We start from the raw sequence: 25,121 nt of genomic DNA on the forward strand, positions 1-25,121 counted from the left end.
TGAATTCTGGATCTGAAAATACCACATCTGAAGTGCCCTGCCCGTGTGGTAAGTACCGTGTCAGTCTCATCAAAATACAATGTCTAAATCAAGTTTGTATTCAGCTCGACTCCTGATGGGAAAACCCACTAGAGAAGAGGACTCTGGAAAGGTGAGCCGTGGGGCCACAAGAAGAAAACTGCAGTACTTGGAACCAAAAAAAGGTTCGTTGGTTTAGTGGCAAAATATTTAAGAGTTTTAAGCTTCAAGACGAGTTACGCAATTTTCTTTTGAAAAGTTAAATGTTCCAAATTAGCTGCCCTGCTCTCTGATGGCAGATGGCTATCAGTAATATGCTGCCTGGCAGACATTTTTGAAAAAATAAATACACAGTCTACATCTTTGAAGTAGACTTGATATTTTAATACTTAGTGGGGAAAAAAACACTTCTTGAAAGAAACTCATGCTATAGTGACAGCATTTTAAAAGTAGTATTTGGAAACATTCCCATCATCATCTAAACTTATGGGCAAAGACAATGTCCTCTACAAAAATGTCTCAACTGCTAAAAATTACTGCAAAAATGCAAAGAAACAGGATAATCAGGGGGGTGGGGGGAGATAAGTTAATAAAAACAGAACTAGAAATGACAAAAGATAATGGGATTAGTTGACAAAGACAAAAACAGCTATTATAAGCCTGCTCGAGGATTTAAAGAAAAATATGAAAACAACAAGGAGAGAAATGGAAGATACAAAGAAGAATCAAATGGAATTCTAGAGGGCGCCTGGGTGGCTCAGTTGGTTAAGCGACTGCCTTCGGCTCAGGTCATGATCCCGGAGTCCTGGGATCGAGTCCCACATCAGGCTCCCTGCTCAGCGGGGAGTCTGCTTCTCCCTCTGACCCTATCCCCTTCTCATGCTGTTTCTCTCTCTCTCTCTCTCTCAAAAAAAAAAAAAAAAAAAAAAAAAATTTAAACGGAATTCTAGAGCTTGAAATACAATGTCTGAAATGAAAAAAAAAAAAAAAATTCCCTAGACTGACTTAACACCAGATTAGACACTGCAAAAGAAAAAAGATCAGTGAATTCAAAGACACAATCATAGAAACTGTCTGAACAGAAAAAGTTACTAAAACCTCAGCAACCTGTGGAATGGTACAAGGCGATCTAACATACCTGTCCTGGAGAGGGGCAAGGGGTATATGTGAAGAAACAGTGGTGAAATATTCCAAATTTGGTAAAGGCTACAAACCTAAAACTCTAAGAAACTCAACAAACTACAAACAGGATAAACACGGAACACCAATAAACCCCATCAAATTGCTGAAAAGAAGAATAAAAAGGCAATCTTAAAAGCCAGAGAAAAGAAGGCTCATTCTGTACAGGGGAAGAAAAATAAGACTAACTAGAGACCTCCTGTCAGAAACAAAGCAGGCCAGTCCTGAGAGAGAAAAAACAAAACCCAAATTGCCAACATGCAGTTTTATACCCAACAAAAAAATCTTTCAAAAAATGAGGTTTAGTTGTTTTTTTTTTTTTTTTCCTTCAGATGAACGGAAGCTGGCAGAGTTCAGTCAGCATACCTACACCATAAGAGATGTTAAAGAAAATGTTATAGACTGAAGGAAAATGTGCCAGATAGAAACCTGGATGTGCATGAAAGAATAAACAACACTGGAAATGGTAAATATATGGGTAAAAATAAAATACTATTTTTCTCATTTTAATTTCCTTAAAAGATCATTGACTATTTAAAAGCAAAAATAGTGCTTGCTTCAGCAGCACATATACTAAAACTGGACCAGTACAGGGATAGCATGGCCATGCACAAGGATGACATGCAAATTTGCGAAGCAGTCCGTATTTTTCTAAGGTGAAAGAAAAAAAGCAAAAATAGTAACAATGTATTGTAGGGTTATAGCATATCTAGGAATAAAACAAATAATGATACACAAAGGACTGGAGGAAGAAAAAATAAGTGTATTGGAAGATTCTTACATTGTATGTGAAGTAGTATAATATTATTTGAAGGTATAGTGTAATAAATTAAAGATGCTGACGTAAACCCTAAGTAATTGCTGAAAAAATAAGACAAAGTGTTACAGCTAATAAGACGATTGGGGAGGTAAAATAAGATCATAAAAAAATAATCAAATGAAGCAGGGAAAAAAACAAAAACAGGCAGCACAAGTAGAAAACAAACAGTAAGATGGAAGACTTAAACCCAACCGTATCCATAATTACATTAAATGTAAAAGATCTAACATTCCATTTAAAAAGAAGACTGTCAGACTGGATAATAAAGGAAGGCACAGCTATTTACAAGAAATGCAACTTAAATATAATAACAAAAAATAGGTTAATAGTAAAAGGATAGAAAAAGATATAACATGAAAACATTAATCAAAAGAAAGCTCAAGTGCCTAAATTAAAATCAGACAAAGGAAACTTTAGGATATGAAATATTATTAAGGATAAAGAAAATCATTGTATAAACTTTAAAAGAACCAAATCATTGAGGTGCCTGGGTGGCTCAGTTAGTTAAGTGCCTGCCTTTGGCTCAGGTCGTGATCTCAGGGTCCTGGAATCAAGCTCTGCATAGGGACCCCCACTCAGCGGGGAGTCTGCTTCTTACTCTCCTTCTCTTTTCCCCTACTCCCACTTGTGCTGTCTCTGACTCTCAAATAAATAAACAGAATCTTAAAAAAAAAAGAACCAAATCACTGACAAACTGTAACAATACTAAAGATATATATAACCCCCCAAAAGTTTCAAAAAACATCCATCAAAAACTGAAAGAACTGAAAGGGGGAAAAAATCCACAATAATAAAGATCTCAAAACTATTCTCACTAATAAGAAACTAGCTATAAAAAGGATACAAAAGACCTGAACAACACTATCAACCAACTTGACCTGACTGTCATTTATAGAACACTTCACTGAACAACTACAGAATATGCATTTTCTTCAAGTGCACACAGACACTCATTAGGATAGAACATATACTAGACCATAAAACAAGTCTTGATAAATTTAAAGGAACAGAAATCATATGATGCATTTCCTACAACCACAATGGACTAAATTAATGCATAACTCCCCCACCCCTACTTTAAGAAACTTGGGAAAAAAAAAGAGTGAATAAAAACCAAAGTAATATGTTAGTAAATAATAAGAACAGAGAGTAATAAAACTTAAACCAGAGGGGAAAAAGAGAAAAAGGCAAGCAAAAGCTGGTTCTTAAAAAAATAATCATTAAAACTGACAAGCCTCTAGCCAGAATGATCAAGGAGAAAAAAGAGAATTCATAAATTCTAAGATTGGGAATGACAAAGGAACTATCACTACACATCCTACAGATATTTGGAAAGATAACAAAATATTATGAACAACATTATGCCAATAAACAAAAATTTACATGAAATGGATCACTCCTTGAAAAATTACCAAAACTGACCCAAGAAGAAATAAAAAATCTTGATAGTCTTATAAATGTTAAAGAAGTTAAATTTATAGTGAAAAATTTTGCACCAAAGAAAACCTCAAGCCCAGATGGCTTCACTGGTGAACTAGGGAAGTTTTAGAGAAGAATAATAGCTATCTCACACCAAAATAGATATGGTATAATACAATATTGATATTATAGATATCTTACACCATATCTTTCAGCAAATAGAGAAAGAGGCAGCACTTCTCAACTCATTTTATAAGACCAGCACTATCTTGATACCAAAACTCAATAAAGATATTAAAAGGGGGAAAGAAACCCCAAACAAGCAAAAAACCACTGTCCTATATTCCTTATGAACTTAAATGTGTAAGTCCTTAATAAAATATTAGCAAACTGATTCCAGCAAATTCTAAAAAGCACAATACATCATACCCAAGTTAAGATTTATCCTAGGAATACAAGGCTGGATTAACACTACACAATCCATCAAATAATTTCACCATATTAAGAGAACAAAGGTGAAAATTGTATGATCATCTCAATAGATGCAGGAAAAAATCTGACAGAATTCAGTACCTATTCATGACAAAAACTCTTGGCAAACTAGGAATAGAAGGACATTTTCTCAACCTCATAAAGAATGTCTATTAAAACCCCACAGCTAACATCGTACTTAATGGTGAAAGACTGAATGCTTTTCCCTAAAGTTGGGACCAATGCAAGACGTCTGCGTTCTCTACTCATATTCACTGTCATACCTGAGGTCCCAGCCCGTACAAAAAAAAAAAAAAGCAAGAAAAAGCAAGAAAAAGAAATATTTGACATTACAGATTGAAAACAAATGTGGATACAAAAAACTTCAATAACACTATCAAACAATTTGACCTAAATGGTATTTATGAACAATCCATCCAACATCTACAAAGTACACCATCTCTTCAAGAGCACAAGAACATTCAAGATAGAATATCCTAAGGAATCTACCAAAAAACTTTTGAGAACTAATAAGTGAGTTTTAAAAGGCCACAAATACAGTATTATTATTATTATTATTTTTTAAAGATTTTATTTATTTGACAGAGAGAGATACAGCGAGAGAGGGAACACAAGCAGGGGGAGTGGGAGAGGGAGAAGCAGGCTTCCGCGGAGCGGGGAGCCCAATGTGGGGCTCGATCCCAGGACCCTGGGATCGTGACCTGAGCTGAAGGCAGATGCTTAACAACTGAGCCACCCAGGCACCCCAGCAAATACAGTATTATTATATAAAAACTAACTGCATTTCTATATAAAAGCAACAAATGGAAAACAAAGTTGTAAAGAAAACACTATTTACTATGGCATCCAAAAACATGACCTACTTGGGGATATGCTGGACAAAATATGTGCCAGGCTTGCATGTTGAAAACTATAAAATATTGCTGAGGGAAATGACAAAAGACTTAAATAAATACCCCATGTTTCAATTGAAAGATTCTATAGTGTTAAATTGTCAATTTTCCTCAGATTATCTACAGAGGAAACTTGATTAAAGTTCTAGGACACACATTTGTAAAAAGTGACAAGTTAAATCTACAATTTATATTGAAATTCAACTAGCCAAAAACAATTCTGAAAAAGACGACCAGCGATGCCTAGGTGGCATCTGCCTTCAGCTCAGGTCATGATCCGAGGGTCCTGGGATCAGAGCCCTCAGGCTCCTTGCTCAGCGGGGAGCCTGCTTCTCCCTCTGCCTGCCGCTCCCCTTGCTTGTGCGCTCACGCATGCTCTCTCCCTCTCTGACAAATAAATAAATAAATAAATAAATAAAATAAATCTTTAAAAAAAAAGGCCAAAGATAAAGGACTTACATTATCTGTTTAAGACTGACTATTAAGCTATAGTAATCAAGACAGTGTGACATTAACATAAGGATCGACACACAGAATAATGAAATAAAATAGATGATCCTTGTTGTGTGTATATGTGTATATATATATACACACTATACACACACATATATACATATATATAAAGAAGGTCTAGAAAAATCTCACACACATAACATCCATTAATTTTCAATGAAACTTGACCCTAATCTTTTTTTTTTTTTTTAAAGATTTTATTTATTTGACAGAGAGAGACACAGTGAGAGAAGGAACACAAGCAGAGGGAGTGGGTAAGGGAGAAGCAGGCTTCCTGCCGAGCAGGGAGCCCGATGCGGGGCTCGATCCCAGGACCCTGAGATCATGACCTGAGCCGAAGGCAGACGCTTAACGACTGAGCCACCCAGGCGCCCCGAAACTTGACCCTAATCTTAAACCATACATAAAAATTAACTCAAAATGTATTGTAGGCCTAGAGGTAAAAGATAAAAATTATACAACTTCACCCAAAAAACCCCTAGGCAATAATTTCTTAGAACATAAAAACCATAAATAATTATAATAACTTGGGCTTTATTAAAATAAAAACTTATCCTTGTATGGGGAGACAACATTTGCAATGCATATATTTGACTGACAATACCAACTGATAGAGAGGACATGGAGCAACCGGAACTCCCACCTTTCTTGCTGGGGGATAAAATGCCACAACTACTTTGAAAAAATAGCTTGGCAGTTTCTTATCAAGCTAACCACATGCCTACCCTAGATCGCAGCAATTCTAGTCCTAGGTATGTATGTATGTATTTATTTATAAGATTTTATTTATTTATGAGAGAGAGACAGAGCGAGCATGAACAGGGAGAGGGGCTGAGGGAAAGGGAGCAGACTCCCTTCTGAGCAGGGAGCCCGACTCGGGGCTCGATCCCAGACCCCGGGATCGTGACCTGAGCCAAAGGCAGACGCTTAACCGACTGAGCCACCCAGGCGCCCCTAGTCCTAGGTATTTAAAATGTATGTCCACATAATAACTGTTCATGAATGCTTATAGCGGGTAATCACAACAGCCTCATGCTGGAAACAATACAAAGGTCCATCAGCAGGGGGATGGATAAGCACATTATTATATTCCACATGGTGGAATACCATTCACACTGAAAAGGAAAGGACCATGATACAGATGAACGACATGCACCATGCTGAGGGGAGGAGGTCAGACACATAGGAGAACATGCTAGAGTCTCCATTTATGTGAAACGCCAGAAATGGTGAATCTAATCGAAAGTGATAGAAAACCAATCAGTGGTTGCTGGGGTCCGGGATCACCAGGGAACTTTTGAGGCGATGGAAATGTTCCATATCCTGATTGTGAGGGTGGCTACACTATTAAATTGTACTTACGAGGGGTACGTTTTATTGTATGCAAATCATGCCTCTATCAAGTTGACTTTAAAATAGGATTTTTTCGTGAGAGCAAGTTTTTTGTACTGCTCATAAAATATAAATTTGAAGTTGCTTTTATTCTTTTTTTTTAAATTTTTTTTTTTTTTTAAGATTTTATTTATTTGACAGAGAGAGAGAGATAGCGAGAGCAAGAACACAGGCAGGGGGAGTGGGAGAGGGAGAAGCAGGCTTCCGGCGGAGCAGGGAGCCTGATGCAGGGCTCGATCCCAGTACCCTGGGATCATGGCCTGAGCCGAAGGCAGATGCTTAACGACTGAGCCACCCAGGTGCCCCTGAAGTCGCTTTTATTCTTCATCACATCCTTTTAATTCCATTTTCAGCATATGACTTATAATGTATTTAATACATTTCTGTAATTATACATGGCTATCCTTTAAATAAGTAAATACATAAGCATATGCTGGGGGCATGAATTCAAGATTTGGGGTACACGAACAAAAGTAGTTTGGAGACCACTGACTTAGACCCATCCAGATGCCATGCAAAGGACGGATGGGAGAAAGGGGAGATAAGGAGGTGCCCCAGTGGGGCAAGAGGTCATGGTGGCCTGGATGAGGTTGGTGGTGGCATTTGGGAGCATAACACGCATCAGAGGGCACTTAGGGAGAGAATGTAGATGCAGAAAAGAAAAAGGCTAAGCAGAGTCTGGGATCTGCCGACATTCAAAGCCCAGTAAGGAGGAGGCAGCCGTGGCGTCGGGGAAGGAGTATAGCGGGGGGCGGGTGGGGAGGTCAACAGGCATAAGTGACTCTGAGAGTTTTGCTGTCATGGGGAGTAGAGAGCTGGCCCGTGGCTGGCAGATGTCACCCTCCTCTGACCACCTGTACTTCTCAGTGAGGTACGAGGTGTGCGGAGATCAGGGTGGAAAGAAGGTATGAAACAGAACACGGAGGGGGAAAAGGAGAAGGCTGGGGCCAGTCTGTGCTCTTTAGACTTGAAGCGAACTGACATCCTCCGGTCTTCCTCTCGTTCTGGATTCTCTCCGTCACCATAAAGGAAGCGCAGGCACGCTCTGATAAAACCCAATAGTCTCGGTGAGGGACGTTCTAGAAGGAGGATTTTCAGCATATGACTTATAATGTATTTAATACATTTCTGTAATTATACATGGCTATCCTTTAAATAAGTAAATACATAACTTCATGGAGCGCGGCAGAGGCTGGGAAGCAGGGCTTCCGATTCGCTGGGGCCCAGGTGTGCTGGGGAGGGTGTGGACAGGCTGGTGGTGAGCTGCCTCTCCGGAGACACCACGAGGACTGCAGAGAATGAGCTCGCAAAAAGCAAGCCCACGTCTGTGCAGAGAGCACTGCAGGCAGCAGGGCCGTCCCCCGCCATCGGAGGGTGAATGTGCCCCTTGTGAGTGCCATCGCTGTGATGACATCACGGCGCGGCAGACGCTACTTTGCGCCGGGGCACTCTAGGCTAATGTAATCATACGATTACATAATTAACCCAGCTGTCTCATTAAGAAAATCAACTGGAATTCAGGGCATAATTAGTCATACAGCAATTAGCATGCTGATGAGCAACTGATGAAAAGCTGTCTAGATATCAACTGTGCCAGGACCACCCCGGTTACGGCAAAGGGGGGAAGAGGTGACACACCTCCCCACGCAAGCGAACCCAGGATCCCCAAGTCCCGGCGGGTGAGTTCCTGCACTGGGTCCAGGGACCAGGAAGGAGATCGGCAGGGAGAGCCCAGAGGAGGAGAGGCAACACCCAAAAGTGGCGTCCAGAGCTTAGCCGCCCATCTTGTCACGTTTGCCTTTCTTTAAAATGTAGCTAATTCCTCAGCCAGCAAACCTTCGGTGTGCAAAACACAGAGGCCCATCGGGCCCCAAATTTGCTTGAAGCTGGGCAAGGAGGGTAGAGAAGCTACCTCCCTGTCTGGTTTACAGTGACCCCAGTGCTGGGCAGAGTGTGACTGTCCCTTGGCCTCCAGTCCCCAAGCTGCTTCGGGATCAGCTCTGGCCCAGGGGAGAGACAGGAGGGCATCTGCAACCCACAGCCTTCCTAGCTCGGCCCCGGTTCCTCTTCTGTCCCATCAGGGTGCTGGTTGGTGGCTGATTCTTACGTGTGAATGAAAATGTTTTATGAAGGCAAACTGAAAATGTGCAAAGGGGATCCTGAGGTTACAGAGTTCTCTCAGGAGGGGCCGGGGCACCAGCCTGGCTTTGCCAACACCAGGAGATCTAGAATACACGGACTGGAGTAGCCCCACAGGATCAGGCTGGAGCGGCCACATCCCTACAGTCTTAAGAAAATGCCACCAAGGAGTATGTCCTTTACAACCTTGGTACGAGAAGCAAGGGCTGTTTCTAACTAAATCCTCAGATTTCGTTTTTTTTTTTTTTTTTTCCAGGAGTCTTGCTATTGGGATCCTTGAGTCAGGGACAGGCAGGGAAGGAGGAAGAACAGACGTAACAATATTTTCCAGTTTTAAGTGATGGTGTGTCCTCACTGGAAACAGGCATGTTGGGCACAAAGGCCCAGATGATTATTGTCTTCTTATGGAGGAGCATTAAAAAGCAGTTCTCAAAAATGATGACGTTCTACTTTATTTCTGGATCCTCAAATGCTAGGCGGCTGGTATATTTACCAGGGCAGGTTTTCCCAAATGCAAATTACAACCTCCCAGAGGGGAGCAGGGGCATTTTCAAGGGAGCAGGGGCATTCTCAAGCAGGTTCTGAAAACGGAGTGGCCTCTCTTCACCTGGCTCTCCTTCAAGACTTCTGAAAACTAACACCTCGACTTACATACACCTGCAGGCCAGTTATTCCACGGAAATAAAGGGAGGGCGGGCGGTCGTGAAACATGGAGTTCTAGCAGTGTTTCATGAGTCAATGAATATTTTATATCACTGGTAATGTGCTTCCTCAGATTTAAATCTTAAAATAAACCCTTCCAGGCACTGCCTTTGTGTTTGAAGGGTTTGTATCTGTAGGACCTAAACCACATCTTAGCAAGGAGTCAAAGATGAATCTCTCTGTTGGGGGGCCGCGGACAGAGGCAAGGCGGCGATGGAAGCTTGCAGAGAGAGGCTCTTCCGATGAATCTATACCCAAAGCACAGAGGCTCTGTAGCCCCCTGTGCACAGGTGGGAGCTCCATCCCCACTCTCTTTTTCCCCTTTCTAAACTTCAAAAAAAAAAAACCACACTGTGACCAAGATGTTTCTGAGACAGAAAGACACAGTTGTGTTTTACACAAATTGGTAAGTGTCTCACAAATACTCAACTGACTAGTGCTTCAATTCTGATCTGTAATCCATTAATAAGGGCTATTCAGAAACGAAGATCATGATTATTTTCCTGATTTATGCTCCCCCCCCAATTGTACAGATAAATACATGCTCATTGTAAAAAAAAAAAAAAATCCGGAAAGTATCAAGAAGCATGAGCAAGTCACCCACACAAGGTTAATTCCTGGCAGGTTATGCATACCATCATAATTCTGCTCAGAATACAGTAACATTCCAGCTCTGCAAGGGCCTTTTTAAGAGGTCATTCTAGAATATTTCCAGCTATCGGAGAGGATCACACTTTAAGAGCGGGGCCATTTATTTCTCCTTTCACTGCAGTTAGGGATGGAGGCTGCCTGTTTAACTGTGGGGATATTTTCTCAAAGGCTGTATAGTCTCCCACCACGCAAAAAGGAACCACCCAGGGGCTAGCAAGGGCTGGCTCAATCCCATTTGTACCTTAGGTGCTCTAGGGCCTGGCACAAAACGCACCGCCAGGAAGTGCTGGCCGAGGGAATGTGTTATAGGACCTGTTAAACAGCACACCTCGAACCTTTTCTTACACACTCAGGATCACTGCTGTTGACGGATATTCACTGAACGTGGCTCTCACCCACAAATACAGATGCCCATGCAGAAGGACGCTGGCCTCCTGGGGGAACCGGCCGCAGAGGGACTCCCCCTCTGGAGGGGCCTCGCCCAGGTGTCCTTACCAAGTCATGTTGTCGGCAGATGACTGTGATGCTCTTGTTCATGGGGCTCATCATCAGCAAGTAGTAAATATAAATCTCAACCAGAGGTACATTAAAATAGAAAAACTTAAATATGTCCAAGTTGAAGCTACCCCTATAGGTTGACCATAAACATTAGGATAAAAAAATCTGTCCGTGATGAAACTGACAGATGAAGCCATCTTGACTAACGCAGTAAAATCCTAACTTATTTATGAATCGAAATGTAAAACCGCTCTCCTGCCTCCATGACATTGACAATAAAGGCAAAGGCCATTTTCAATTAGAACAACGATGAGACAAGATACTAGAAATCAGGAAGACAGGTTAATCCTCCAAACTGTCTGTTGGTCTTGCTTTTAAGATGGATTTATTTATTTTAGAGAGAAAGAGGGTGGGGGGGGCAGAGGGAGAGAGAATCTCAAGCAGACTCTCCGCTGAGCGTGGAGTCCGATGCTGATCTCACGACCCCAAGATCATGACTTGACCAAAATCAAGAGTCAGACGCTTAACTGACTGAGACACCCAGGTGCCCCTATTGGTCTTCCTTTTAATTAATAAACCAGAGGGAATCATGTAAGTAAGGCCTGAAGGAAGTGACGCTGTTCTCACCGTGTCCTGGCGAGGGCTGTCCCGGGCACCTTCCTCAATCATCTACCCTACCTCCTTCATGCAGCTGAAATCCGTCCATCTCCCTCTAATTTTACTCCCGCCACCCGAAACTGAGTGACCTCAACTCTCCCTCCCCATGTCCCCTTGGGACATCTTTCTAATCTGTTGTCCCAACTGCAGTCAGGATGACTTTTTTTTTAAAGATTTTATTTATTTATTTGACAGAGACAGAGAGAATGAGCATAAGCAGGGGGAGCAGCGGGCAGAGGGAGAGGGAGAAGAAGGCTTCCCGCTGAGCAGGGAGCCCGATGCAGGACTCAATCCCAGGACCTTGGGATCATGACCTGAGCCAAAGGCAGACGCTTAACTGACTGAGCCACCCAGGCACCCCAGGATGACATTTTTATTACACCCATAGGATAGTGTCATTTCCCTGCTTACAAGCCATCCCTAGTTTTCGTCTGTTAGATGAAGTCCAGAATCCTTCACATAACCTACCAGGCCCCTGCCTGCCTTTGCAGCTAGGTAACCACACGAGTGTGCGCCCCTTACTCGGGCATAACTATTAGCAGTGCCCCCTTGACAGTGTTTTGGTTTAGATGACATCATACTTGGCCCCTCTTGTCACTGCCCAGGGCGGCTGCCTGGGACCCGGCCCAGCCCTTTCTGATCTACACTCTCATGCCCAATGGGCACTGTCTCCAAAATACTTGTCATACCTACACTTTAATTACTACGTGTGTGATTACTTTTAACGCCCACATTCCCACCACCCTCTGAAGTCCATGAAAACAAGAAGCCATCTGGCTGATTCACTCCCGACTCCACCCCTGGGGCTCAGCATGGTTCTGGGGACCCAGGGAGGGGACAGCTTCTGAGGCGCTTACCAACTAACCCCTGGGAGGGAGGGGTTGCAACAGTGCGGAAAGAGAGCGTGCTTTGGCCGAAGTAAGCAGGGTATTTCCGATAAAAAGCATCTTAAAATACTCTCAAAATGGACCACGGAGTGAAGAACAATCTGGTGGCAAATGAGGAAGAAGGTAAATATGGGGGTCTTAACTATTTTATCTGTTTGGGGTGACTCATCAGGACGATTATATATCTAAATGTTTATTCAGTGTCTTTAATACGAAGGCGCCTTGGCGCAGAGAAATACCATTATTTGGGATTTGGGATTTGGAAGATGAACAAGAGGAAGGAGCCAGGGCTCCAAAGTCTCTTCTCCCTCCAGAGTGCTCTCCCTGGTGCCAGTGTCAATCTCGGGAGCATGGTCCAATATGAACAATTAAATACTGCACAACCTCAGAAAGCATGCTGAAGAAATAATGTGATCCTTTAATTTATTCATTCAACCAGTATTTATGGAGTTTCTGCTATGGGGCAGGCATTGGGGGAGACACTAGGAAAATGAGGAGGGACAAGACCACATTGCCCGTCCCCCTGCCGGGCCAGAAGGGAAAATAGCGGAGTACCAATAGTTATAACAGAGGCAAACACAGGGTGCTGGGAGTGGGTGTGTGTGTGTGTGTCAAGGGCTAAGCAGACCTGGTAGGTTACGCAGGAGTGTCTCAAGTTCATCTGGAGGAGTAAGGTATCAGCTGAGAGGGGGCCTGGCCTGCCTGCAGGTGAAGAATAACCCATTCCTACAAGCATGGAGACTCAATTCCAGATACTGTAGACATGATGGGAGTGGCCTGAATTACGAAGTGGAGAGCAGAAGCAGCGATGGAGAGAAGCGGATGGAATCAAGAACATTCTGGAGGCAGAATGGCCAGGACATGGTGACCCCGTGCTGTGGTGTGAGCAGCTGGGTTGAAGGTGGTGCTGCTCGCTGAGAGAGGCAATGCAAGAAGGAGCCGGTCTGCTCCGGACACGCTGGGTGGTTTTGGGGTGCCCATCAGTCATCCCAGTGGGTATGCCCAGGAGCTAGTGGATATGCAAGCGGACAATCGGAGGAGTCAGAACTGAGCCAGGATGGAGCTTTAAGAGCCACCAGTGTGCCCCTTGGCGAGTTCTGCTGCTGAGGACCCCAGGGTGGCTCTGGGATGATGCAACCCCTCGGGGCATGCAACGTATCACGGCTGCGGTACACCAGGCCCTGCTCCAAGTCCTGGGCACAGAGTGATAAAGCAAAGCTGTCCTCAGGGAGCTTTCATCCCAGTAGGACCACGAGGTGAGAAACAAGGAAAGACACAACATTTCCGGATTGGGGTGGAGAGGTGGGGAGAGGGGGCGCACCTGGGTAGCTCAGTCTCTGGAACTTGCGACTCTTGGTTTCAGCTTAGGTCATGATCTCAGGGTCATGAGATCAAGCCCCCCGTCAGGCTCCACACTCAACGTCGAGTCTGCCTGACATTCTTTCTCCCTCTTTGCTCCTCCCCCTGCTAATTCACTCTCTTTCTCTCTCAAATAAATAAATAAAATCTTTATTAAAAAAAAATGTATGGATAGGGGACAGTGGAGGTTGGTTCTGTCAGATTTCTGGGCCAGTCTCCTTAGTTGGTGGGGCTTTGTCTCCACCTCTTCCTGGAGCCAGCTGGTCGGCTCTTCCTGGGTTCCTGGAGCTGGGCCATAGGACACATAATCGAAATATCCATCCCATTATTCCCGAGAGCTGCCTTGACTTTTCTGACGTAGTTTAAGTTGCTGTTTCTTACAACTAGAACTTAACAGCCCCCCCCCGCCAATGTTTCTGGGTTCAGCTGGATTGTGGCCTGAAGCACACAGACAGTTAAGGCATCCTGACACCTCCTAACTGCCTGACTGTCAGTAAATGCAATGCTATTGACCAGGCCCTTCCTGTAAGGCTCAGCCGCAGGATTACTTCATCTGAGCAATAAGCAGACTTCAAAACCCAGGCAGAGTGCTCCAAGGTCCATTTCTGCTTTTCAAGGAACTTAGATTTGTCAGACCATAGCGTTTGTAAGAAAGAAATACCTAGGAGGTAAGTAAAAGTGATCTACGGGGCATGCAGATGAACTTTGATTGACTTTTACTCTAACAGAAAGTATCAAACATCATTTGCTCCTACCACCTTAAATTGAAACGGCAAACTTGAATTCTCCAGCCCAAAATGAGAACTATGAAGAATATCACCAATATGGGAAAAATGCCGATGGTATAATATTAAACGACAAAAGCAGAATATAAATACCTACCCATGTTATGATCAAAATTCTATAAAAATTATAGGTCTATGAATGAAGCCTGCTCAGACAAAGAGGAGTGTTGATTCAAAAACCGTCTCTTCTTTTTCTATGGGAAATTAAGATGGAGTATAACTGCAGAAAGAGAAAGCCAGTAACTTGTTAAAGTGACTGCCCGGCCGAGAAACTTCACTAAGGGAAGACCCAGATACAAATGGACTTGAGAGTGTAGGTTATTTAGAAAACAGCAACTAAAAGACTCTCTGGGTCTTTGGCAAAGACAAAACAAGCCTGTCCCCTTTCGACTAAGTCACCCACACAAAACTTGCAAAAGAAAATGCAAGCAGGCCCACCAAGCTGCCGATTCCTGAGAAACAGTGCACGTCAGGCATCAAATGATCCAGTTTCTGTGAAGAATCCTCCTCATGAGCCTTGCCCAGGGTGTTTGGGGAGCCCCTAGGTGGATACAAACTCTTACAGTAAATCAGATGGCCAGAATTTGGAACTACGGGCTGGATATGCTCCCAAGACAGTGAAAAGTTAGAAGAAAGAAAACCATTCTCATCACTAGGCTGTTCCCCTTATTCCATTTCCCAGATGAGAAAGCTGAGGTCCAGAGAAGAAAAGGATGTGACCAAGACCTCACAATAGGCCCTGGCAGGAGAATCTGTATCTCCCTCCTCTATGTCCAAAGTGTCCGGAGTGCTTTCCACCACCCCTCGCTTGGTTTGGCCTCCATTAACTCCCACTCCCAGAGGGGACAGCAGAGCCTAGTGAACCTGAACTGGAACACACGTACAGACAACAAGGAGATCTGTTTCTGCTCTGCTTTGTTAAAAGCCGCTCTAGTAATACCAGTAATGTTCAGAGCATTACTAAGAGCAAGTGAGCAATTCCAATGGCCCGGAAGAACATTCACCGTGTCTGCATGGCACACACATGGGTTCTATTTCTTCCCTCTTTATACCGAAGCTAAAGGTAGCCCCACAGATTTGGGTTTTTGCATTTACAAAGGCATCAAGTGGAAGTTATATGATTAACTTCAGCAAATACACATCTGATTTGCATACCCACCCGAAGTCTGGGTTTTGGAGAATCCATATTCCCAGAATTCCCAGTTTCCTGGGGAGCTGCTGGTATAATTCCCTTAGGGAAGCTGAGAAGAATAAGCCCGAGACCCACCAACGCACCACCACACAACACCCACTGGTGGCCTCTGTAAGTGCATGGGCTTACCTGGAACATCGATCAATCTTTTGTAGACATTCAAGAAGGCTGCCTCAGCTTCTTTGCTTCTTTTACTCAGTGCATCAATCTGAAAAGCAATACAAGAAGGAAAAGAAAAACAAAGAGCTCAAAATTTGTCAAGAGGTAATTGAGAAATCATCACACATCCAGTGAGTTCCCATGGCAAACAGAAGTCTGGTTCCTTCCTCTCGGGGTAAATGGCTGAAAACACACAAAAGGGCACCAGTCCACGTGGGCCCGGCTGGTGAGGGTAACGAGGCAGGAGCAGTGCTGTGCAGCCATTTGCAACACTCGGTCCCATGGCCCAGCTGAGAGACCAGTCCCTGTCCTTCCTGTGCAAGCATTTACTAAGAGTTGGCCATGTGCCAGACAGTGTGTTAGAGGCGGGGGGCAGAGCGAGAGCTCCTAGCCCCAGGAGCCATGGTCCAGTAGGGGAAACAGGTATGCAAACAAGGGATTAAATCCCAGTTGGGAAAGATAGAGCCACGGGGACACCGAGGAAGGGCCACCAAGCAGGCAAGTGGGTGACACTTGAGCAGAGACTGCAAGAGTAGTTCACCAGGTGGGAAGGAGAGGCATTGCCTGAAAGGGGAGGAGCATGTTCAAACACCCGGAGCAACGCTCTTCAATCTGGGGGTTCACAGATCCTGGTGAAGAATTTGATGAAAGCCAAGGACCCTCCTCCTAAAAACACATGCATGCACGGTGATGGGCTCTACTTAAGGACACTCACAGGTCCTCTTGTGTTCTGTCCACGGGATCCAGATTAAGAACCCACGGATGGGGCTGTCACAACACACCAGGGAACATGGGGGTCTGCTGGGCTGGGAACGGGGATGCTTGGCTGATGAGACCAGGCAGGTGAGCAGGGCTCAGGTCACAGGAGGTGACATTCAGGAGTTTTTGCCCCCACACAGTGAGCAATGTGTAGGGCAGTAGAGATGGAGGAAAAGAGGCCAACTGGGGAGAAGGGGGTCAAACCGAGTTGATAGGAAGCACAGAAGAATGAGGCAAATCGACGATGGCACCCAGGTTTTCTAGCTTAGGCACCAGGCTAGTGACGGTGGCCAGGATTGGTGTGTCTCGTGGACTCACCCAGCCGGGCTAGTGTAAAGTCTCTTCATCAACAAAAGGGGACACGTGAAACTCCCAAGTATGCCGGACACACATCCAAAGACCCCCTGATTGCTGGATAAACTCGGTACGTATTTTGCTCACATAACACACTTGTTGAGACATCAGATCACTTTTTACACCTGAAGCATGCAAGATGCTACATGCACCAAGCTCATATTGGCTCAGGAAAAGGACACTAAATTACATATTCCTTCTGTCCCCTCACAGAATTATACTCTCTGTCTCCAGTGTTATTAAAGAGGCAAAAGGATGTGGCTTAATTATAGGGTCCCTCGCAAGAGCCAACCAACAATTTGTGCAGGGCCGAAAGAGGCCACCTGATGAAGGATAGGAAGACGCTGCGGAATGGGACCCAAGGGCTGGCGGGGGACAAGTCTCAGGAAATCCAATGCAGAGCTAACCAGCATTTCCAGTTTCTAGCCAGTTGTGCTCCAAAATTCCCATTTGAAGTCAGTTGTTTGGAACTCGGATATATTTTCTTCCCATAAAATAAGACTGTGATTTTTTTTTTTTAGGTGCTGAGGAAGTGTTTGGAATAATCCCCAAGGATGACTTAAAAATGACAAGACAGTTCTCTATTTTTACAATAGGATGGTCCCCCCGCCCCCCGCCCCGAGTATTAGTAACTCAGGCTCATTGTAGAATTAGAGAAATTAAAAAAAGAGAGAGAGAGAGAGAGAGAGGAAAATAAAAATTCTAATTCTGCCACTCTCCAGTAGAAGTCATCCTCTGTCTGGTTTCTAATTCCCTTCAATTTTTTTTTCCTAATTAAAAAAAATATAGAGTTGAATGAAATGTAGTCACATAGGCAAACTTCAGAGACAGGAAGTAGGGTAGTGGTTGTCTGGGGCTGGAGAGGATGGGGGTTTGGAGGAGGATAGCTTAGGGGTGCAGGGTTGCTTTTTGGGGTGACGAGACGTTCTACGGTTGATTGTGTTAATGGTCGCACAACTTTGTGACTATACCAAAAATCAATGGGCTACAGACTTTAAATGGGTGAATTATATGGTATGTGAATTATATCACAATAAAGCTGTTAGAAATGTGTGTATCTGAAATTAAACCACATGTCAAATTTTGGATTGCGCTATCATAATGGGTAAATCTTCTCCAGTATCTATTGCAAAATTTGGAAAATGTCTTAATGGTATTATTTCATCTGCATCTAAACACCCCATATGTAGATGTTTTGAGTAAGAGTGGTTTGGAGTTACCTTCAGATGTCTGGCACACTCCCTATGCTCTGGGTCTTTCTGTTCCCTCTGGAGAGCAACGTGCTCATGGGGAGCGGAGCTTCTGCCCAAGAAACAGGGTAGATGCCTTGGCTGCTCCTTGTGTCTCTTGACACCGACAGAAGCTTCTCTACTCAGTTCACGACCCGCGTCGGGAGGGTCCCTGGCTTTCCAGGTATTCCCGACCAAGTGTACAAAGCGTAGCTGCCTCCGTGGTGGACAACGGATGGGATCTGGAAGGAACCTGTCTCTCCCGCGGGGGTTGTTGATGGGGAGGGGGACATGGGGGTGGGTAATTTACACAGCACTCTTGGGGACTGTTATGGGTTGAACTGTGTCCCCTCAAAAGAGATTGAAATCCTGGTACCCAACACCTATCAATGTGACCTTATTTGCAAATAAGGCCTTTGCAGGTGAGCAAGTTAAGATGAGGTTATTAGAGTGGGTCCTGATCCAATATGACTCTGTCCTTATAAAAAGGGAAACTCTGGACACAGACACAGTCAAACCCCCAGGGAGGAGCCCGTGTGAACACGAAGGCAGAGACTGGGGTGGTACATCTACAAACTCTGAAACACTAACAAACCACTGGAAGCCAGGAGAAAGGCCTAGGACAGATTCTCCCTCACGGCCTCACAGCCTCAGAAGGAACGGATACTGCCCACACCTTGATCTTGGCCTTCTAGTCCCCAGAACTGTGAAATAAATGCGTGTCGTTTACGCGGCTCAGTGTGTGGTACTTGGTTACGGCAGCTCTGACAGGCTAACACAGGGACCGCGATTCTGGGCCACCTTCCTGCCCATCCCCTTGCCACAAATGCAGGAGAATTCAAAGCCAGTCCTGAGAGAACAAGGTCAGGCCAATGAGCTTCATTAATTCATGAAGCGATTGGACGATGAGGTTTCTTAAGAGAGGCGATGAGTACTCCACGTGTGGTTGAGTTTCTACTCGTTGAGGTCCCCGGCCCAGCCCCCTTGTGAGACTTCCAAACCTGGAAGGATTTGTGGACTCTGGGGATTCTGAGACTTTCTATTCTCGCGCACTCTTTTCACGCCCCTATGGTCAGCACTCTCAGCCGAGACCAGGCCTTGGAGTCTGAGCTCTCCCTGTCTCGGCTACGTGCTTCCTGTGGTGGGCTTCCCTTGGCTATCTCGTGCACCTGCTTCCTTGACCACCCTTTGCTCGAATCCCTGCTGCTGAACACCTACTCACGCTCAAAGAGGAGGGCTCTGAGCTTGGAGGGAGGAAGGGGGGCCCTGGAGCTCAGCTGGCCAGCCTTATCTGTTCAAGGGGGTAACGGCGCCCACCTCCCATGGCTGGGCGGGTAGAGGAGGTCACAGGGGTAAGGCGCTCACGGGAGGGCCGGCTACCTGACAGTGACTTCGGGCTTCCTGGGCATGTCCATGCAGTTAGAGCCCCGGAAGCGGGGCCGTGCCTGTCCACCTTTAGCATTCTGTGACGATACCCTGCACTGTCCACACCAGTCCGCAGCATGTGCTCAGGTGTGTGTGCTGCCTGCCTTTGCAACCATGAGCCAGGGCTCAGCCCGGGGGCCCTGAGAAGCGGTCCGAGGTAAGGTCTTAAGGCGTAGATGGTTGGAAGCAGGATCCGGGGTAGACCCTCTGACTACTTCCTGTGCAAAGATAGCCTGAGGTAGGGAGTCTGCCTCCCATCGCCACCCCCTTAAAGCCATCGTGAGCGAGGGCAAGGACAGAGGTGTCCACACTGGGGCAGAGCTGGGGAAGCTCTGGAGGCCCCGGCCCTGGGGAAAACCTGTTCTGCTCCAGGGATCAGCCTCACCTTCTGCCACGCCCGGTTACTCCCTGTTCCCTGCACACAAGAGCAATTTCCCCGCAGCCTGGAAGGCGCCTCCTTGGAATGTTCCTCTGATCCTTGAGGCTCAGCTGACCCGTCTCCCTGCTGCCTGTCGGACACTCCCAGCCCGCCATAGGATTGTCCCGAGGTTCTAGGACCGCAGATGAGGCTCCCTCAGGAGACCCTGGGTTCCCTGAAAGCCCACGCTACGCTTTCTGTCCCAACTGCCTTTCCTCCCAAATAGCACACAGGAGGTGGTTAATACCTTTCCACTGTGTGCGTGACGATTTGCCTCAATCGATCCAGTTTTACCTGCAGAAGTGAGCCAATGGTTAAGGGATCTGGTTTGTTTTTTTTTTAATTTATTTGCGAGAGAGACAATGAGAGACAGAGAGCATGAGAGGGAGGAGGGTCAGAGGGAGAAGCAGACTCCCTGCCGAGCAGGGAGCCCGAAGCGGGACTTGATCCAGGGACTCCAGGATCATGACCTGAGCTGAAGGCAGTCGCTTAACCAACTGAGCCACCCAGGCGCCCTGGGGTTGTTTTATTCTTATTCTTCTTTCTTTCTTCCTTTCTTTTTTTTTAAAGATTTTATTTATTTATTTGAGAGAGAGAGAATGAGAGAGAGAGCACATGAGAGGGGGGAGGGGCAGAGGGAGAAGCAGACTCCCCGCCGAGCAGGGAGCCCGATGCGGGACTTGATCCCGGGACTCCAGGATCATGACCTGAGCCGAAGGCAGTCACTCAACCAACTGAGCCACCCAGGCGCCCCAAGGGATCTGGTTTTAATCCTTTATGGAAAATGCTTAATATGTAAAGAGTTCTTTGTTTGGGAAGTATGGTTCCTGTGCTGACGTGATGACAGCCACTTGCTGGAGCCAGCGCACTGGAAGCACCTTTTCCCACTGCACGCGCCCCCCCTGCAGCGAGCTGGGTGTCCCCACCAGCTGGCAGCCGGGCGGCCGCTCTGCGAGTCTCCCAGACCCAACGGTTACTCTCCCAGCAACATCACTGTTACCATGCTGAGTCTGGCTTTTCTGTACTAAGAATTAAAACTGATAGAGAAAGAAGTTTTTATTCTAAATCTGAAACAATCAGGGGGCGCCTGGCTGGCTCAGTCGGTGGAGTGTGCGATTCTTGATCTCGGGGTTGTTAAGTTCGAGCCCCATATTAGGTGTAGAGATTGCTTAAAAATAAAATCTTTGTAAACAAAAAACCCCAAAAAACAAAACCAAACAAACCCCGCTTCATAAATTTGCAATAATCAATAGTTGCTTACAGTAGCATGCACACTCAGAGGCCAGGTTTGGAGACGAGTTCATGGAAGTCCCCAGTGAGACCCCTGAGATGGTGAGGGGGTTGAGCAGCTGCCTGACCCTGCGGACACCGGCAGAACCGTGCTGTGGGGTTCTGGGAGTCCTGTGGAATCTCGAGTTGTCGCTGCCGATCACTGGCCACCTGCATGCCGCTGCCACTGCCCAAGACTGGTGGGGGAACAGCACCTTCCGTGCGGGGCTTTCCCGCCCCACTGACGTCACGTGTGACCACGTGAGCTGCTTTGGCCAATGCAACGTAAGTGACAGTGCCACGTGCCACGCCGGAGCTTAAGATTTAAAGCGATCACATGGTTTGGCCACTGCGCTCCTTTCTTCCGCTGTGAGGCCAGCGTGACCCGTTAGGAGCCACCAATTCTACTGGGATCTCGCAAAGAAGACCACACACGGTCCCAGGGCCGTCACGCTCAGCCCACAGCCAATAAATATGTCATATGGGTGAGAAGTAATCTTTTGTTGCACGGGCCACTGAGATTTGGGGTTGCTTGTTACAGCTGCACGATCTAGTAAAGCTGTCTGTTACAAGTCCTAGGGTGGTTATATCGCTAAGATAGAACAAAGTAAAAATAAGGAATTGACAACCAGTATTGTGCAGGCCGAAGGGAAGATGGGATGATAAAGTAGAAAGGGCACAGGACTTGAAACCAGAAGACTGGATTTACGACAGGGCTCCATCAAGCATTTGGAAATATTAAGCCAGCTACGTACCCTCTGCCTCTTTGAATTTTATTTTCTATGCCTAGGAGGAGGGAATGACCAGAATGTCTGCCTTATGAGCCCTGGAGAATCGAACGAGACCGAAAATCTAACAGTGTGGAGTGATTTCGGTGTTGGTGATAATTACTGACTCCTGACATACTTAGAAGATGAAACATCACACAAATATCACGTAAATTACGTGTCAATTTCTAGAGGGTCAGTTAGAAGAGAATTTACACACTCAAGGCCTCAGTTTTTGTACAAACTGCCAGGCTACTTTTAACAGAATTAACTGCTTCCAACAGTCCCATAATCAGCATTCACGGTGGGGGAGAGGGGAGAGGAGGCTGCAACTTTTGAGGGGCATGCTCCTGTCATAGGGTGACATTCCCTGGGAAAGTCCCTCACCCACCTGTAACTCGGAACATTAATGGGTTTGAGGCTTTGGAGGCTGTTACTTGAGTTTTCAATAGGACTCTCCTGTTTTCTGCAGAGGAAGGAAATGTGGGGAGAACGACTACAAGCGTGAACTTGAACTGGGTGATGCTTTGTGCAGGACAGAAAAAAGGACAGAACAGTGTGATATTTACAGATGTATAAATCCTCCTTGACCACCAGCCTTGACCACCAATCAATCAAGAAGTCCTAATCGTTTGGCCTCAGAAATCGATTTCAGAATTATAATCTCTCCTTCCTTTGATGCTTTAGCCTTAATTGACATCCTCCCATTACTTCCAGTGCAGACACTGCAGGCCGGTACCCAGCAGATCTCCGTAACTGTAGTTTCTCCTTGCCACGGAGCGTGATGTGTCCTCCACGGGGGCCCTGGGTCACTTTCCCAGCACCCAGAAAAAACATGGAGCCGCTTTACCCTAATGGCTTCTCCTCACTCCCAGACTACCATCCACACTCCTCGGGCTGAGGTCCCAGAACCCTTCCCCACGTGGCCCTTGATTTACACTAACTTCACCTCCCACCAAATCCCACCACTGACCACGCTTGCCCACACCAAGCCTCAGTCGTCCCAACACACCACACCCCTTCATGCCTCCAGGTCTTTATACACTAGTTCCTCTGCCTGGAATGCTCTTCACCCTGGGCATGGGGGAATCCAGCCCTCCTTCATGAGTCAGTCTAGGTGACGCCTCCTGTGTGGTGTCCTTCTGATCTCCCCAGGCACCACTGGTCACTCGGTCCTTCTGCCACCTAAGCTCACTGTAAATCTCTCTCTGCCCACTTCCCCCACCAAGTGATGATGACTCACGTGCGTGAGCTTCCTCTCTCCACCACCCTGTGGTCTATCGCAGGCCAACGGCAGTGGCACCTTCCACTCTTTACCCCAGCATCTGGGTCCTAACTAACACAGGAGGCTGCCTGGGAACTATCTGTGAGTGAGTGCGGGAAGGTTCCGGGCAGAGAAGGCTGCACGGACTCAGGGACTCCTTGGAACTCACGGCAGGATTCTGCGGCATTGGTTATCTTGCAGAATCGGAGCGGAGTGGCAGTTTCCTGTAATTAAGAGCTTCAAGGAGGCTTTTACTAGCTTCTATTTAGTCCAGTCTAAAAAGTGGGAAGCATGAAAGCCAAGCTCGGGCCTAGTTTAGGGAAGAGCAAACTTCCTCGTCAGAATGAGAGAACCCTGGGGAGGTGGTGGGGGGGGCGGGGGGGGAGGGAGCAGCGGCGGCGGTTTGGGTTTGAAGATGAAATAACCAGGTGATGCTGTCTCTAAAATGGAGAAAATAAGACCTCTTCAAGGGCTTTTGGTGAGTATTACGAAGGAATGTGCCTATAACTCGGCTGAGCACCTGGGAGGCCCAGAACACTCTGTAGCTGCTATCATTTGACAATGAATGTCCTGCTTGTATACTGGTGAGCCCCGAACCTCCCCGAGGGTGGCCGTGGTCTGGGTGCCACAGTGGGGACTTTTTACTTAAGGATTACCCAAAAAAATATGAAACACACTGGTCTTGCTGCTCACCCAGTGTAGTATATTCTGAAATGCAAAGGCTCATCTTTCCAGGGAGCCGCCCAGGCCTCGCCAGGCACAGGTGGTAGGGAGGGTAGGGCCACACGGGGCCAAGGGCCTGGGTATAGTGTCAGAAGAACAGGGTCTTGAGTCCCGGCTCCAGCACCAACATAGGTGCACTACCATGGCCATTGACTTAACCTCTGTGCCTCAGTTTCCTTGTCTGCAAAGTGGGGAGAATAAATCTTGGTTGCTGTGAGTGGTGATGGAGCCCCCAGATTGGCAACACCACTTCTCAGACGGGGAAACTGACCAAGCTCAGAGCCAGGTCCCTACAGAACCCCACCAAGGGTAAAATGACACCCCAGCACGATGCCTGGGGCCGCACAGCCAGTGGAAAGAATGCATGCTTGGAAGGAACAGAGACTCGGGTCTGAAGCCAGCCCTGGGGCATGCTTGCTGGATGATCTGGAGGTGGGTTCCTTAAACTATTTACACCTCGGTCTCTTCATCTGTCTAGGGAATAACTCCCTCCTTGCTGAACTGTGAAAATGAACCACGAGAATCTCCCACATCAAGTAGCTGGTACAGTCAGGAGGGTACAGAATCAAGTAAACATCAGAAACTTTTCTAGAGAAGATCCAAAGGCAGCATTCTCTTCCCAGTGCCCCACACACTGTCCTCCTCTGATTCAAGTCTTGGGGACAGAGAGACACTTAAACAACATCTAAGATACCACGGTGGCAACAGCCCGCTCATGAACAACCCACTAGCCTGTGCCCCGGCAATGTACAAGCTAATGATTTAGAAATAAACACGGACCATTAACAGAATTTCCAAATCGATGTGCTCTGCTGGACTACAGGCTGGTAAGGACCAGCAAGAGCTACAGGGATGAGAGACTGGCCCTGTCTCACTCTGCATCTTTCAAGAGCAAAACATGATTCACAGAGCCGCGTGGCCCACCGGAAGCCAACGGAGAATGACCACGATCCCATCCAAAACAGACACATACGTGGCCACAGCTTTGGAGTTCTAACTTTAACTGAACACAGCCACGTGAAAGGAAGGCATATATTTTCTTTTTCTTTTTTTTTTGAAGATTTTATTTATTTTTTTGACAGAGAGAGACATAGCGAGAGCAGGAACACAAGCAGGGGGAGTGGGAGAGGGAGAAGCAGGCTTCCCGCAGAGCAGGGA

General features: G+C 46.1%; 1 protein-coding gene and 1 non-coding gene across 2 annotated transcripts in view; one reads left to right on the forward strand and one right to left on the reverse strand.

Moving 5' to 3' along the window:
• The window catches only part of CUX1 (cut like homeobox 1), a 252,534-nt gene that overhangs the window by 120,075 nt on the left and 107,338 nt on the right, over nucleotides 1-25,121 (reverse strand). The window contains exon 4 of the mRNA XM_044915279.1: nucleotides 15,726-15,804. Coding sequence (XP_044771214.1) covers nucleotides 15,726-15,804 — 79 coding nt within the window. The remainder of the gene's footprint in view (nucleotides 1-15,725; nucleotides 15,805-25,121) is intronic.
• On the forward strand, nucleotides 1,747-1,848 carry LOC123324981. The gene has a single exon (XR_006540156.1). It is a non-coding gene; the product is annotated as a U6 spliceosomal RNA (small nuclear RNA).

This window comes from Neomonachus schauinslandi, chromosome 5 (assembly GCF_002201575.2).
Source record: "Neomonachus schauinslandi chromosome 5, ASM220157v2, whole genome shotgun sequence".
NCBI classification, from domain to species: domain Eukaryota; kingdom Metazoa; phylum Chordata; class Mammalia; order Carnivora; family Phocidae; genus Neomonachus; species Neomonachus schauinslandi.